Raw genomic sequence first — 17,765 nt, 5'->3', positions numbered from 1 at the left:
GAAAGAGGGGTACCGGGAAAAGGGGAGGTCCCCTCCCTCCCCCCTCCCTCCACCTCCCCCCCTTTCCCCCTCCCCTCCCTCCCCTCCCACCCCTTCCCCCTCCCCTCCCCTCTCCATCCCCCTCCCCTCCTCCCTCCCTCCCCCCTCCCTCCCCGCCTCCCGGTTACAATGGAAACCCTACGAGGACGGGCCCAACGGTGAAAGAGGGGTACTGGGAAAAGGGGAGGTCACCCTCCCTCCCCCCTTCCCCCCTCCCCCCTTCCCCCCTTCCTCCCCCTCCCTCCACCTCCCCCCTTCCCCCCTCCCCCTTCCCTCCCCTCCACCCCCTTCCCTCCCCTCCTCCCTCCACACCTCCCTCCTCCCTCCCTCCCCCCTCCCTCCCCGCCTCCCGGTTACAATGGAAACCCTACGAGGACGGGCTCAACGGGGAAAGAGGGGTACTGGAAAAACGGGTGGTCCCCCTCCCTCCCCCTTCACCCCTCCCTCCCCCTCACCCCTACCCCCTCCCTCCCCTCTCCCTCCCACCCTCCCACCCTCCGTCCCCTCCCCTATCCACACCTCCCTCCTCCCTTCCCTCCCCCCCACTCCCCTCCCGGTTACAATGGAAACCCTACAAGGACGGGCCCAACGGGGAAAGAGGGGTACTGGGAAAAGGGGAGGTCCCCCTCCTTCCCCCCTCCCTCCCCCCTCCCTCCCCCTACCCCCTCCCTCCCCCCACTCCCCTCCCGGTTACAATGGAAACCCTACAAGGACGGGCCCAACGGGGAAAGAGGGGTACTGGGAAAAGGGGAGGTCCCCCTCCCTCCCCTTCCCCCTACCCCCTCCCTCTCCCTTCCCCCCTCCCCCCTCCCCTCCCCCTCCCCTCCTCCCCTCCTCCCTCCCTCCCTCCTTCCTCCCTCCCACTTCCCTCCCTCCCCTCCTCCCGGTTACAATGGAAACCCTACGAGGACGGGCCCAACGGGGAAAGAGGGGTACTGGGAAAAGGGGAGGTCCCCCTCCCTCCCCCTTCCCTCTCCCCTCCCTCCCCCCTCCCTCCCCTCTCCCTCCCCTTCCCCCCTCCCCCTCCCCCCTACCCCGCTCCCTCCCCTCTCCCCCCCTTCCCCCCCTCCCCTCCCCCCTCCCATCCCCCCCTCCCATCCCCCCTCCACACCTCCCTCCTCTCTCCCTTCCCTCCCCCCCACTCCCCTCCCGGTTACAATGGAAACCCTACAAGGACGGGCCCAACGGGCACACTTGTGCTAGTATACTATTAAAACTCAGATCTTCTGTATGAATATATTTGTATGTTGGGTTTCGTTATAAATCAGTGATTTCGGCAAAACGGTAAACCCTCGCGCCACGGTTTTTGCACCGCCTTGATCACAAACCTCCCGGCTGACCGGCCGCGATATTTTCATTTAATTTGTTCGTATATCTTTTTAAGTTACAGAGGTTTTAATGCGCTGCCCCCCCCTGATTTATCGAAGTTTTTACAGAAGGGGGGCGCTGCGGTGCGGATTAATCTTCATTGTGATGTCACAATGCCCCTGTGAGATGAACTCGAGCTGACCCCCCTCCCCCCCCCCCCGCGGTATTCAGCGTGTGACGTCACAATGGACAAGCAGCTGCTATTGGGTGTTTACTCTTTACAGAGGTTTTAAATTTACATTTTTTTATTTCTAACCTTTTTTTTCAGCTGGTGTGAGATGGGTGCTACTCCTCCACACTCACCACATTCAAAACATCGCTGAAGTCTCACCTGTTCAGTACTGCCTTCAACCACTGAAGGTCACCTCACCTTCTGTCTCCTTTCTCTGTTCGTTTACATATTTACTTATTTATCTATTTATTCATTTCCCTATGTTCTCTAAATCTCTGTAAAGCGTCTTTGAGTATATGAAAAGCGCTATATAAATAAAATGCATTATTATTATTATTATTACATTGTTGCGAGCTCTTTACAGAGGTTTTAAATTTACATTTTATTATTTCTAACCTTTTTTTTCCAAGGTCTTCAGCTTGTGTGAGATGGGTGCAACATTGTTGCGAAGAGCAATTATATATCGCAGTGAGTAGCATTTAGTAACCGCGAATGTTTCAAAAAAAGCACTAATTGTTTCAATGTAGTATTTTTTGTTATTGCAAGTCACTCAACATACACAGATCAGCATGGGGCCCCTATGCTCGTGGGCCACCGGGGCAAGTCTTGCGAAAACAGCACTTGGAGTGTGTCTGGGGGAGAGAGAGAATGGGGGGGGTCTGAGAATGGGGACTGGGGAGGGGGACAACAGGGGTCGTTGCGGAGGGGGCTTGGTGGTGGGGGAAAGAGGGGTACTGGGAAAAGGGGAGGTCCCCCTTCCCCCCTCAACCCCTTCATCCCCCTCCTTCCCACCTCCATCCCCACTCCCTCCCCCCTCCACCCCCTCCCTCCCCAACTCTCTCGCCCCTCCCTCCCCACCACCCTCACCCCTCCCCCCCTAACTCCCACCCCTCCCTCCTTCCCTCCACCCCTCCCTCCCCCAATCCCTCCCCCCCTCCCTCCACAATGGAAATCCTACGGGGACGGGCCCAACGGGGAAAGAGGGGTACTGAGAAAAGGGGAGGTCCCCCTCCCTCCCCCATCCCTCCCCCCTCCCTCCCCCCTCCCTCCCCCTTCCCCCCTCCCTCCACCTCCCCCCCACCCCCCTCCCTCCCTTCTCCCTCCCCCTCCCCCCCTTCCCCCCTCAAACCCCCTCCCCTCCCCCCTCCCTCCCCCCTCCCCTCCTCCCTCCACACCTCCCTCCCTCCCCCTTCCCTCCCTCCCCTCCTCCCGGTTACAATGGAAACCCTACGAGGATGGGCCCAACGGGGAAAGAGGGGTACTGGGAAAAGGGGAGGTCCCCCTCCCTCCCTCCTTCCCCCCTCCCCTCCCCCCTCCCTCCCCCCTACCCCCTACCCCCTCCCTCCCCTCTCCCTCCCCCCTCCCCTCCCCCTCCCCTCCCCCCTCCATCCCCTCTCCCTGCCCCCTCCCCCCTTCCCCCCTCCCTCCCCCTCCCCTCCTCCCTCCCTCCCCCTTCCCTCCCCCCACCCTCCCCCTTCCCTCCCCCCCACTCCCCTCCCGGTTACAATGGAAACCCTACGAGGACGGGCCCGACGGGCACACTTGTGCTAGTATACTATTAAAACTCAGATCTTGTGTGGAATTAATATGTATGTATACATATTTGATTTCGCTGATTTCTCCAAAACGGTAACCTTAATCACCACGCGGACAGCTGCTGGAAAATGATGTTTTTATTTAATTCGGTCGCATATTTTTTAAGTTACAGAGGTTTTAAAGCGCTGCCCCCCCCCCTTATTGAAGTTTCTATAGGGGGCGCTGCGGTGCGGATTTAGTCTTCAGCGTGTGATGGCACAATGGACAAGCAGCTGCTATTGGGTGTCTACTCTTTACAAATTTACATTTTTTTATTTTTAACCTTTTTTTTCAAGGTCTTCAACTTGTGACGTCACAATGCTTGTGTGAGATGGGTGCTACATTGTTGCGAAAAGCAACTTATTGTTTTTTAAAGTAGTGTTTTTTATTGCAAGTCACTTAACATACACAGATCAGCATGGGGCCCCTATGCTCGTGGGCCACCGGGGCAAGTGTTTCGAAAAAAGCACTTAGAGTGTGTCTGGGGGAGAGAGAGAATGGGGGGGGGGTCTGAGAATGGGGACTGGGGAGGGGGACAACAAGGGTCGTTTCGAAGGAGGCTTGGTGGTGGGGGAAAGAGGGGTACTGGGAAAAGGGGAGCTCCCCCCTCCCCCAACTCCCTCCCCCCTCCCTCCCCACCTCCCTCACCCCTCCCCCCTAACTCCCCCCCTCCTTCCCTCCATCCCTCCCCCCCTCCCTCCACCCTTCCATCCCTCTCCCCCTCCCCCCTCCTTCCACCCTCCCTGCCCCCTTCCGGTTACAATGGAAATCCTACGGGGACGGGCCCAACGGGGAAAAGGGGTACTGGGAAAATTGGAGGTCCCCCTCCCTCCCCCTTCCACCCCTCCCCTCCTCCCTCCCCCCTCCCTCCACCTCCCCCCTTCCCCCCTCCCCCCTTCCCCCCTCCCCCCTTCCCCCTCCCCCCCTTCCCCCCTCCCCTCCCACCCCTTCCCCCTCCCCTCCCCCCCTCCCTCCCCCTCCCCTCCTCCCTCCACACCTCCCTCCTCCCTCCCTCCCCCCTCCCTCCCCGCCTCCCGGTTACAATGGAAACCCTACGAGGACGGGCCCAACGGGGAAAGAGGGGAACTGGGAAAAGGGGAGGTCCCCCTCCCTCCCCCTTCCCCCATCCCTTCCCCCCTCCCTCCCCTTCCCCCTTTACAGAGATTTTAAATTTAAATATTTTTATTTCTAACCTTTTTTTTCAAAGTCTTCAGTTGTGACGTCACAATGCTTGTGTGAGATGGGTGCTACATTGCTGCGAAAAGTACTTACAGATCGCCGTGAGAAGCACTAAGTAACCGCGAATGTTGCAAAAAAGCACTTAAAAAGCACTTATTGTTTTTTAAAGTAGTGTTTTTTATTGCAAGTCACTTAACATACACAGATCAGCATGGGGCCCCTGTGCTCGTGGGCCACCGGGGCAAGTGTTTCGAAAAAAGCACTGAGAGTGTGTCTGGGGGAGAGAGAGAATGGGGGGGTGGGTCTGAGAATGGGGACTGGGGAGGGGGAAAACAGGGGTCGTTGCGGAGGGGGCTTGGTGGTGGGGGAAAGAGGGGTACTGGGAAAAGGGGAGGTCCCCCTTCCCCCCTCAACCCCTTCCTCCCCCCTCCTTCCCACCTCCATCCCCACTCCCTCCCCCCTACTCCCCCTCCCTCCCCAACTCCCTCCCCCTCCCTCCCCACCTCCCCTCACCCTCCCTCACCCCTCCCCCTAACTCCCCCTCCCTCCTTCCCTCCATCCCTCCCTCCCCCCTCCCTCCAGCCCTCCCCTCCTCCCGGTTTCAAAGGAAACCTTACGAGGACGGGCCCAACGGGGAAAGAGGGGTACTGGGAAAAGGGGAGGTCCCCCTCCCTCCCCCCTCCCTCCCCCTCCCTCCCCCCTTCCCCCTCCCTCCCCCTCCCTCCCCCTCCCCACTACCCCCCTCCCTCCCCTCTCCCTCCCCCTTCCCCCTCCCCTCCCCCCTCCCTCCCCCTCCCCTCCTCCCTCCCCCTTCCCTCCTCCCTCCACGCTTCCCTCCTCCCTCCCTCCCCCTTCCCTCCCTCCCCTCCTCCCAGTTACAATGGAAACCCTACAAGGACGGGCCCAACGGGCACACTTGGCCTCAGAACTTGTCTATGTATGAATATCTATATATGTACCTTTGTTTATATATATCAGTGATTTCGGCAAAACGGTAAACCGTCGCGCCACGGTTTTTGCACCGCCTTAATCGCCAATCTCCCGGACGACCGGCCGTGATATTTTCATTTAATTTGGTCGTATATTTTTTAAGTTACAGAGGTTTTAATGCGCTTCCCCCTCCCCTGATTTATTGAAGGTTTTATAGGGGGCGCTGTGGTGTGGATTTATTGAAGGTCTTCAGCTTATGATGTCACAATGCCCCTGTGAGATGGGTGCTACATTGTTGCGAAAAGCACTTACAGATAGCTGTGAGAAGCACTTGGTCAAGTCAAGTCAAGTCAATTTTATTTGTATAGCACATTTAAAAACAACCCACGTTGACCAAAGTGCTGTACATCTGATTAGGTACTAAGGAAAAAAATGAAACATACAGTAGCACGCAAACAGTTCACAGCGCCTCCTCAATGAGCCTCAAACGCTAGGGAATAGAAATAGGTTTTGAGCCTGGACTTAAAGGAGTGGATGGAGGGGGCAGTTCTGATGGGGAGAGGGATGCTGTTCCACAATCTAGGAGCTGCAACCGCAAAAGCGCGGTCATCCCTGAGCTTAAGACCGGAAGCTTAGTGAACGGAAATGTTGCGAACAGACACTGAGAGTGTGTCTGGGGAAAGAGAATGGGGAGGGTCTGAGAATGGGGACTGGGGAGGGGGACAACAGGGGTCGTTGCGGAGGGGGCTTGGTGGTGGGGGGAAAGAGGGGTACTGGGAAAAGGAGAGGTTCCCCTTCCCCCCTCAACCCCTTCCTCCCCCCTCCTTCCCACCTCCATCCCCACTCCCTCCTAAAACTCCTCCCCCTCCCTCCCCCCTCCCTCCCCACCTCCCTCCCCCCTCCCTCACCCCTCCCCCCTAACTCGCCCCCCTCCCCTCCATCCCTCCATCCATCCCTCCCCCCTCCCTCCCCCCCCACTCCCTCCCCCCTCCCCTCCCCTCCTCCCTCCCCCCTCCCTCCCCCTCCCCTCTCCCTCCCTCCCCCCTCACTCCCTCCCTCCCCCTCCCTCCCTCCCCCTTCCCTCCCTCCCCCCTCCCGGTTACAATGGAAACCCTACGAGGACGGGCCCAACGGGCACACTTGGCCTAGTATACTATTAAAACTCAGATCTTGTGTATGAATATATGAATAAATAAATATATATATGAATAAATATATAAATCCCTATATATATATCTGTGATTTCGGCTGATTTCGGCAAAACTGTGAACCGTAGCGCCAGGATATTTGCAACGCCTTAATCACCATGCTGAACGCTGCTGGAAAATGATATTTTTATTTAATTTGGTCGCATATTTTTTCAGTTACAGAGGTTGTAAATCGCTGCCCCCCCCCCCTGATTTATTGTAGGTTTTCAGGGGGGCGCTGTGGTGCGGATTTAGTCTTCAGCGTGTGTCGTCACAATGCCCCTGTGAGATGAGCTCGAGCTGACCCCCCTTCCCCCCCACCACCCGCGGTATTCAGCATGTGACGTCACAAGGGACAAGCAGCTGCTATTGGGTGTCTACTCTTTACAGAGGTTTTAAAGTTATTTTCTTTAATTTCTAACCGTTTTTTTCAAGGTCTTCAGCGTGTGACGTCACAATGCTTGTGTGAGATGGGTGCTACATTGTTGCGAAAAGCACTTTCAGATCGCTTTGAGAAGCACTTAGTAACCGGGAATGTTGCGAGAAAAGCACTTATTGTTTTAAAGTCGTGTTTTTTATTGCAAGTCACTTAACATACACAGATCAGCATGGGGCCCCTATGCTCGTGGGCCCACGGGGCAAGTGCCCATCAGGCCCATGCGGTAAGACGGACATGGACAGCGGGGGTGGGGGGTTGGTGCTGGGGGCAAGAGAGAGTAGGGGAAAGGGGTCTGCTGGGGAAAGGGGAGGTCTGGGGAGGGGGACAACAGGGGTCGTTGCGGAGGGGGCTTGGTGGTGGGGAAAGAGGGGTACTGGGAAAAAGGGGAGGGCCCCCTTCCCCCCTCAACCTCTTCCTCCCCCTCCTTCACACCTCCATCCCAACTCCCTCCCAACCCTCCTCCCCTCCCTCCCCAACTCCTTCCCCCCTCCCTCCCCACCTCCCTCCACCCTCCCTCACCCCCCCTAACTCCCCCCCTCCCCCTTCCCTCCATCCCTCCCTCCCCCAATCCCTCCCCCCCTCAACCCCTCCCTCCTCCCTCCCCCCTCCCCTACTCCCTCCCCCTCCCTCCCCCTTCCCCCCCTCCCTCCCCCCCTCCCTCCCCCTCCCCCTCCCTCCCCCTCCTCCCCCCTCCCCCCCTCACTCCCTCCCTCCCCCTCCCCTCCCTCCCCCTCCCGGTTACAATGGAAACCCTACGAGGACGGGCCCAACGGGCACACTTGGCCTAGTAAATCCTAAAATGGACACTCGCGCAATATTAAATTATTAGAAAACAAATCCACGATAGTGCAAGAGGTAAAAGTTCTGTTCCATTACCGATGAGGAATAATTCCATGCTGTGTGTGGGCCAGGTGCCTGGGCAGTGGTGAGAATGTGGAATTACTACCGTGGGCAGTCTACGGGATCAGAGTGAAATTATAGATAATGCCCAGAAAGCACAAACCTACCAAAATTGGGCAAGGAATGGACAATGTACAGGGGTAACTCCAACCACCACAAGACGCATAGGAGGCAGAAACGGGGAATTATAGACCAGTTAGCCTTACATCGGTAGTGGGGAAGATGCTTGCGTCGATTATTAAAGATGTAATAGCAGCTCATTTGGAAAGCAGTGACAGGATCGGTCAAAGTCAGCATGGATTTATGAAGGGGAAATCATGCTTGACTAATCTTCTGGAATTTTTTGAGGATGTAACAAGTAGAATGGACAAGGGAGAGCCGGTGGATGTGGTGTATCTGGACTTCCTCACGGCGCGGGGTGTGGCTCGGCCGCGGGGTCTTTCATCGCCCGCCGCGGCTCGGCCGCGGGACCCAACATCGCCCGGTGCGGCCCGGCCGCTGGACTTAACAGTGCCCGGTGCGGTTTGGCCGCGGGGCCTTCCATCGCCCGGCGCGGCTCGGCCTCGGGACCCAACATCGCCCGGTGCGGCCCAGCCGCTGGACCTAACATTGCCCAGTGCGGCTTGGCCGTTGGGCCTTCCATCGCCCGGTGCGGCTCGGCCGCGGGACCTAACATCGCCCGGTGCGGCTCGGCCGTTGGACTTAACAGTGCCCGGTGCAGCTCGGCCGCTGGGCCTAACATCGCCCGGTGCAGCTTGGCCGCGGGGCCTTCCATCGCCCGGTGCAGCTTGACCGCGGGACCTTACATCGCCCGGCCCGGCTCGGCCGCGGGACTTAGCTGCGCACGGCTCAGCCACGGAGCCTTCCATCGCCCGGCTCGGCCGCGAGACGTTTCAGCGCCCGGTGCGACTCGGCCGCGGGGACTTCCATCCCCTTGCGGGGACTGTGCGGGTCGGTCAGGGACGAGCTGTCTGTCCGTGGGCGTGGGGAAGAGAGTGGAAGTTTTGTTGCCTCCATCACAGTGAGGGGGTGTTTGGAGTCACTGTGATAGACAATAGACAATAGACAATAGACAATAGGTGCAGGAGTAGGCCATTCAGCCCTTCGAGCCAGCACCGCCATTCAATGCGATCATGGCTGATCACTCTCAATCAGTACCCCGTTCCTGCCTTCTCCCCATACTCCCTTACTCCGCTATCCTTAAGAGCTCTATCCAGCTCTCTCTTGAAAGCATCCAACGAACTGGCCTCCACTGCCTTCTGAGGCAGAGAATTCCACACCTTCACCACCCTCTGACTGAAAAAGTTCTTCCTCATCTCCGTTCTAAATGGCCTACCCCTTATTCTCAAACTGTGGCCCCTTGTTCTGGACTCCCCCAACATTGGGAACATGTTATCTGCCTCTAATGTGTCCAATCCCCTAATTATCTTATATGTTTCAATAAGATCCCCCCTCATCCTTCTAAATTCCAGTGTATACAAGCCCAATCGCTCCAGCCTTTCAACATACGACAGTCCCGCCATTCCGGGAATTAATCTAGTGAACCTACACTGCACGCCCTCCATAGCAAGAATATCCTTCCTCAAATTTGGAGACCAAAACTGCACACAGTACTCCAGGTGCGGTCTCACCAGGGCCCGGTACAACTGTAGAAGGACCTCTTTGCTCCTATACTCAACTCCTCTTGTTACGAAGGCCAACATTCCATTGGCTTTCTTCACTGCCTGCTGAACCTGCATGCTTCCTTTCATTGACTGATGCACTAGGACACCCAGATCTCGTTGAACTCCCCCTCCTCCTAACTTGACACCATTCAGATAATAATCTGCCTTTCTATTCTTACTTCCAAAGTGAATAACCTCACACTTATCTACATTAAACTGCATCTGCCATGTATCCGCCCACTCACACAACCTGTCCAGGTCACCCTGCAGCCTTATTGCATCTTCCTCACAATTCACACTACCCCCCAACTTAGTATCATCTGCAAATTTGCGAATGGTACTTTTAATCCCTTCGTCTAAGTCATTAATGTATATCGTAAATAGCTGGGGTCCCAGCACCGAACCTTGCGGTACCCCACTGGTCACTGCCTGCCATTCCGAAAGGGACCCATTTATCCCCACTCTTTGCTTTCTGTCTGTTAACCAATTTTCTATCCATGTCAGTACCCTACCCCCAATACCATGTGCCCTAATTTTGCCCACTAATCTCCTATGTGGGACCTTGTCGAAGGCTTTCTGAAAGTCGAGGTACACCACATCCACTGACTCTCCCTTGTCAATTTTCCTAGTTACATCCTCAAAAAATTCCAGTAGATTTGTCAAGCATGATTTCCCCTTCGTAAATCCATGCTGACTCGGAACGATCCCGTTACTGCTATCCAAATGCTCAGCAATTTCGTCTTTTATAATTGACTCCAGCATTTTCCCCACCACTGATGTCAGACTAACTGGTCTATAATTACCCGTTTTCTCTCTCCCTCCTTTCTTAAAAAGTGGGATAACATTTGCTATTCTCCAATCCACAGGAACTGATCCTGAATCTATAGAACATTGAAAAATGATCTCCAATGCTTCCACTATTTCTAGAGCCACCTCCTTAAGTATTCTGGGATGCAGACCATCAGGCCCTGGGGATTTATCAGCCTTCAGTCCCATCAGTCTACCCAAAACCATTTCCTGCCTAACGTGGATTTCCTTCAGTTCCTCCATCACCCTAGGTTCTCCAGCCCCTAGAACATTTGGGAGATTGTGTGTATCTTCCTCAGTGAAGACAGATCCAAAGTAACGGTTTAACTCGTCTGCCATTTCTTTGTTCCCCATAATAAATTCCCCTGCTTCTGTCTTCAAGGGACCCACATTTGCCTTGACTATTTTTTTCCTCTTCACGTACCTAAAAAAACTTTTGCTATCCTCCTTTATATTATTGGCTAGTTTACCCTCGTACCTCATCTTTTCTCCTCGTATTGCCTTTTTAGTTAACTTTTGTTGCTCTTTAAAAGAGTCCCAATCCTCTGTCTTCCCACTCTTCTTTGCTATGTTATACTTCCTCTCCTTAATTTTTATGCTGTCCCTGACTTCCCTTGTCAGCCACAGGTGTCTCTTACTCCCCTTAGAGTCTTTCCACCTCTTTGGAATAAATTGATCCTGCAACCTCTGCATTATTCCCAGGAATACCTGCCATTGCTGTTCTACCGTCTTCCCTGCTAGGGCCTCCTTCCAATCAATTTTGGCCAGCTCCCGCCTCATGCCTCTGTAATCCCCTTTGCTATACTGTAATACCGACACTTCCGATTTTCCCTTCTGCCTTTCCATTTGCAGAGTAAAACTTATCATGTTGTGATCACTGCCTCCTAATGGCTCTTTTACCTCTAGTCCCCTTATCAGATCAGGATCATTACACAACACTAAATCCAGAATTGCCTTCTCCCTGGTAGGCTCCAGTACAAGCTGTTCTAAGAATCCATCTCGAAGGCACTCTACAAACTCTCTTTCCTGGGGTCCATTTCCAACCTGATTTTCCCAGTCTACCTGCATGTTGAAATCTCCCATAACCACCGTAGCATTACATTTTTGACACGCCAATTTTATCTCCTGATTTAACTTGCACCCTAAGTCGAGGCTACTGTTTGGGGGCCTATAGATAACTCCCATTAGGGTGGCAGTGTGAGCTGCAATGAGCATGCTGTGAGGCTGCAGGGTGACTTGGATAGGTTGGGTGAGTGGGCAGATGCATGGCAGATGCAGTATAATGTGGATACATGTGAGGTTATCTACTTTGGTGTCACGAACAAAAAGGCAGATTATTATCTGAATTCTGTCAAATTAGGAAAAGGGGAGGTGCAACGAGACCTGGGTGTGCTTGTATATCAGTCACTGAAAGTAAGCGTGCAGGTACAGCAGGCAGTGAAGAAAGCTAATGGCATGTTGGCCTTTAAAGTGAGAGGATTTGAGTATAGGAGCAAGGAGGTCCTACTGCAGTTGTACAGGGCCCTGGTGAGACCACACCTGGAGTATTGTGTGCAGTTTTGGTCTCCTAATTTGAGGAAGGGCATTCTTGCTATTGAGGGAGTGCAGTGTAGGTTCACAAGGTTAATTCCTGGGATGACGGGACTGACATATGATGAAAGAATGGATCAACTGCGCTTATATTCACTGGAATTTAGAAGGATGAGGGGGATCTTATAGAAACATATAAAATTCTTAAGGGATTGGACAGGCTAGATGCAGAAAAAATGTTCCGCATGTTGGGGGACTCAAATACGTGACTAGGAAAGGTTTGGAAGAATATGGGCCAAACTCTAACAAATGGGACTAGCTTGATCGGCATGGGCGAGATGGGCCAAAAGGCCTGTTTCTATACTTTAGTTTAGTTTAGCGATACAGTGTGGAAACAGACCCTTCAGACCACCGAGTCCCTGCCAACCAGCGATCCCCACACACTCGCACTATCCTACACACTAGGGACAATTTATAATTATACCAAGCCAAGTAACCTAGAACCCTGTACGTCTTTAGAGTGTGGGAAGAAACTGGATTTCCCGGTAAAAACCCATGCAGTTCATTGTGAGAACGTACAACTCCGTACAGACAAACACCAGTGGTTAGGATTGTACCCGGGTCTGTGGTGCTGTAAGGCAGCAACTCTACTGCTGTGCCACTGCACATGCTGCATGACTCTATAATATATAAAATATAGCTACTAACTTACCTTTTTCATGAATCTGGGCTGTTCCCTTTCTCTCTAACCATCACTATAATGTTATGGCGTTTTATTCTGTGCTATGTAACACATTTAACGATGGCAATATTATCTAAAACAATAATAGCATCTCCAGGCAGGTAATGAGTTTTCAGTGAAACACATTTCCCGCACACTAAATGTAATACATAATAAACTGTGGATACTTTTTGAAGTGTTATCTTTATTCTCCATTCCAGCCTGGTGATAAGTGGCTTTCACCCAATGACAACTGTACAATTTATGGATGTATGAGAATTAAAGAGAGCTTAATTTCGACCATTTCCAAGGCCGTTTGCCCCGATTTTCATCCAGAGGACTGTGAACCAATAAGCATGAATATATTTAATGGAATCAACAAATAGTTGTTTTCACAATATTTATAAAATGAACTCAGAACATATGATCAATTATAATTACTGTGTAGAATTTCTAGCACATAGCAATTTACAGTGAAAGCAAAGTTGCTAAAGTATCATTGAAGAATTCCCAAGTGTAACAGAGGGTCTACATGTTCGCCCAAGCCCTTTACAAGGAGGCTCCTGCCAGCCGTTGAGAAAAATAGTGCACAACACGTAGAAGCAATTAAATCATGAGTGATCTGCGACTCATGGGATCAAAATAACAAAAAGAGGCCAAAGACAATCAAATATTGAAGCCTTACATTTGAAAACTTGAAGCATTATTATTTTATTGCTGAGATCAAACAAAAGCTTATGAGAGAAGTATTTCATGTACAGGTTTAGACAGAGGAATGTAGGTTAAAACAATGTAGATTTCAATATTAATGCTAATCAACTGCACCATTAACAAAAGTTAATGTGAATCCATTAGCATTCTGTGCCCAGGTGCTGCTGGCTTGATTACATGTTTATAATGTAGGCATTTTTATGCACATCTGACCATGTGTGGGAGTTTACCATTTGTTTAACGTTGCAGGGTACAATTACTACAACTGAAGATGGCTGTTGCAAGACATGTAAGTATAGAAAAGTATAGAAGTGAATAAAAGTATAGAAAACTTGCAGTATTATTTGGAATCACATATTGCTAGTTTTTTTTAATCACCCAACAGAATTGACCTCTCTTTCTTATATATTCAGCTTTATGATGTTTGGAAATAAATCAGTAAAAGTTTATCAATGCGCATTTCTTAGAATACTACAAACACAAGGTTGGCATCAAAAATTAAATTTAAACAACAATTGCTATAAATACCCGGCAGGTGAGATAGCATACGTTCATAAGTGATAGGAGCAGAATTAGGCCTTTCGGCCCATCAAGTCTACTCCGCCATTCAATCATGGCTGATCTATCTTTCACTCTTAACCCCATTCTCCTGCCTTCTCTCCATAACCCCTGACACCCGTACTAATCAAGAATCAATCCATCTCTGCCTTAAAAATATCCATCGACGGCCTCCACAGCCTTCTATGGCATTGAATTCCTCAGATTCACCACCCTCAGACTCTCTAACATCTAGTGGAGGGAGAAACTAAGATATTGTTTTGAGACGTTTAGTCAATACACAATATATTCCCAAACTCCACCCAACAATATGAGCTGAATATTAACCTTTAAATCTGCTGGGAGCTGTTCATAAACTGAGTCAAGCACTGTCCTCATGGTGCTATTTAAAAGCGTACTGCAAGCATGAAATCTGATGAATTCTGGAGATGACAGAAGTCATGAAAGCCATAGAAACGTCACCTATTCCTTTTCTCCAGAGATGATGCCTGACCCTCTGAGTTACTCCAGCTTTTTGTGTCTGTATTTGGTTTAAACCAGCATCTGCAGTTCCTGCCTACACACCATGAAAGCCACAGACATATGAGAACATCAGTGAGTCTTTGCTGGATGTCTTGGTGGGTGTCCATGCCACCAGACATCTCATGACAAGAGAAAGGTTCCATTCAGCATGTTAGGAAGGCATGATCTGAAGTTGCCATAGAAATTAATGGCAGATCCCTACTTCTGGATTCAGTTCCACACACATTAAGAACATCATCAGATCACTAGAGTGAGGACGGTAGGCCAGCACCAACAGTCTGAGGAGCATGTTACCCGAACCAGCACTCAAATCAACCTGAAATGTTAGCACTGCTCTTCCCAGTGAAGGAGCCAGGCCAGCTGCCTATTTCAGTTAAGTTGACGTTTCAGTTTTAAGTTTCAGTTTTAGTTTATTGTCACATGTACCAATGTACAGTGAAAAGCTTTAGTTGTGTGCTAACCAGACAGTAGAAAGACAATACATGATTACAATCGAGCCATTCACAGTGTACAGATACATAAGGGAATAATGTTTAGTGCAGGGTAAAGCCAGCAAAGTCCAATCAAGGATAGTCTGAGGGTCCCCAATGAGGTAGATGGTAGTTCAGGACTGCACTCTAGTTGCAGTAGGATGGTTCAGTTGCTTGATAACAGCTGGGAAGAAACTGTCCCTAAATCTGGACCTGTGCGTTTTCATACTTTTGTACCTGTTGCCTTGGAGGTAGAGGGGAGAAGTCTTTTCTGTTTTTATTTTGGCATAATTCACTGAGTCACCTCTGCAGGTGTGATGGCCCGCATCTGCCCTTCTAAAACTCCACCATTAATACTCAGGCTTATCTGCATGGGATGATCTGCCTCGCCCTCAGACTCACCAACAGCAGAGAACCAATCTGATCACTCTCACTTCCAGGTCCCTCTCCCTCCTTGTGGAATACAAACACACAGCGAGCAGCAGAATGTGAGGTATACAAGCTGTCTGGCAGATTCCCCCTGCGGGACAGATGTCTGTGGAGGCAACTAGCACGACTGGATAGACACAAAATGCTGGAGTAACTCAGCGGGACAGGCAGCATCTCTGGATGGAAGGAATGGGTGACGTTTCGCATCAAGACCCTTCTTCAGGCTGAGTCCTTCCCACTAGAATGACTGGATGTATGGTTACTTGAGATGGGGAGGCCAGGGTCTCATAGCAACCTGGTGACAGAATGATTTTTCAATCAGTCACACTGTGTAGTAAGCTTTCTCATGTGGACTTGAAGTCACAGAGTTACAGAGTCGTAGTCATACAGCACAGCAATAGGCCCTTCAATCCAACTTGTCCATGCCGACCAAAACACCACCATTAATACTCAGACTTATCTGCATGTAATGATCTGCCTCGCCCTCAGACTCACCAACAGATTGTCTAGATTGCCTTAGATGCCCCATCTAAGCTAGTCCCATTTGTCTGCATTTGACATATCCCTCCAAATCTTTTCTATCTACATACCTGTCCAAATCCATGTGCCTCCTGCCCTCATTACTTAATATTTCTAACATTTACAGCAGAGTTTCCCTTTCATCCGTGTCTGAAGCAACATTCATGTCTTTTGCTCCCCTTTTATTTGTTTTATAGGAATTACTTATTTATTCATTTACAGGATATGAATGTCACTGGCAAAGCAGTGTTTATTGTCCATCGTTTATTACGTTGTGAAGATGGTGGTGCCTATGTGGATGGTTACTGCTTGCCTGGTGAAGGCATTCCCACAATGCCATTAGTTGTGAAGTTACAGCATCAGGATCAAAAGACAATGTAGAATCAGTATACATTTCCAAGCCAGGATAGCGCGTGACCTGTGTGAAAATGAGTTGATGGCACTCCCAAATATTGGTCTTCAAGACAGCACATGCCTTGAGTTTGGGTGGTGCCAGAGAAACAGTGGCAGATTCCTATAGAACATTGTGTAGGTGGAACGGGCTGCCTTAACAGGATGATATCTTGAGAACTGTTCCCACTACACTAGGTGCATCTGTGGGAAGTCATGGAATTGAGGCAGTTCCATCACAGCTATGACTTGAGCTCTGTAGATGAAGGAAAGGTATGAGGAAGGTTTGGAGGTAGATTGCAGATACTCGACTTGGTCTTGGTCTTGTAGCCACCATATCTTGTGGTTAATTGAGACCTCCTCCAAGGTGCTAATGGTGTGGGACTCAGTGATTGTAATAAATGATTAGTCTTTCTCTTGTTGGAGACCATAACTGCCTTGCACTATTACGACATGGATGTTACTTGCCAGGTCAGCCACACCAGAGTGTGGTCTAGGATTTGCTGAGTGCCAACATCTGCTGCGGAGTTCTTTCTACACCGAATTACCACCTTTACAATTTGTTTAAGCCACTCCATAAGTGTCAATGCTTAAGATGAAGAGACATTAAAATGTGGGGAAATATGCTCACTTCCATCCCCAGGAAAATGCAAACATGGATCAGTTTTAGTTTTTATCACTGTTTTACGCTGTTGCAGGTGTGAACTCCTATATATCGATGAAACCAAGTGAAGACTTGGTGATCGTTTCGCTGAACACCTCCACTCAGTCCGCCTAAACCTACCTGATCTCCCGGTTGCTAAACACTTTCATTCCCCCTCCCATTCCCACATTGACCTTTCTGTCCTGGGCCTCCTCCACTGTCAGATTGAGGCCCACACAGATTGGAGGAACAGCACCTCATATTTCGCTTGGGCAGCTTACATCCCAGCAGTATAAATATTGGCTTCTCTAACTTCAAGTAACCCTTGCTTTCCCTCTCTCCATTCCTCCCCATCCTAGTTTGACCAGTCTGACTATCTACCTGATTAAATTGTATCTCTGTATGCTTTGTTGTCATCTTCCCCAAGCTATCAATGATCTATTTTACATTTTCTTTGTCCACATCTCCTTTGATGTCTTCCTTTCACACCTTACCCTCCCTCATCTCTGTGCCTCCCTCTCCCCTGACTCTCAGCCTGAAGAGGGGTCTCGACCCGAAATGTCACCCATTCCTTCTCTCCAGAGATGCTGCCTGTCCAGCTGAGTTACTCCAGCATTCTGTGTCTATCTTCAGTGTACACCAGCATCTGCAGTTCCTTCCCACACTTTTTATCACTGCTGTTGGCCGTTGGTTTAGAATAAAGCGAGTGCAAGCACTGCTATTCGTATTTCACACTGAAAGACACACATTCATAACATTTATCCTTCCCATCCCCACAGGTCATGAGAAAGAGAGCTGTAAGCGTAAGAAAACAATGGTCCACATTACTCATGAAAACTGCAAATCAGTAGAAAAAGTGGAAGTTGCTACGTGTGAAGGATTGTGTGGTACTTATTCCATGTGAGTAACATTATTTTACTTGGCACATCTGCCTCTACAAATTATCTTTCTGTCTCATATGCTGGATTAATTTGCTTACTTTATGTCTAATAATGTACAGATATTCCTCCGA

At 50.7% G+C, this 17,765-nt stretch overlaps 1 protein-coding gene across 1 annotated transcript in view; it reads left to right on the top strand.

Annotated features, from left to right (window-relative positions):
* The window catches only part of LOC144602455 (intestinal mucin-like protein), a 30,137-nt gene extending 17,240 nt beyond the window's left edge, over positions 1-12,897 (top strand). The window contains exon 15 of the mRNA XM_078415601.1: positions 12,733-12,897. Coding sequence (XP_078271727.1) covers positions 12,733-12,897 — 165 coding nt within the window. The remainder of the gene's footprint in view (positions 1-12,732) is intronic.
* Positions 12,898-17,765: the final 4,868 nt, after the last annotated feature.

The sequence above is a fragment of the Rhinoraja longicauda genome, chromosome 18 (assembly GCF_053455715.1).
Source record: "Rhinoraja longicauda isolate Sanriku21f chromosome 18, sRhiLon1.1, whole genome shotgun sequence".
NCBI classification, from domain to species: Eukaryota; Metazoa; Chordata; class Chondrichthyes; order Rajiformes; family Arhynchobatidae; genus Rhinoraja; species Rhinoraja longicauda.
Note: the sequence above shows the minus strand (reverse complement) of the source record. Positions and strands in the feature narration are given on the sequence as shown.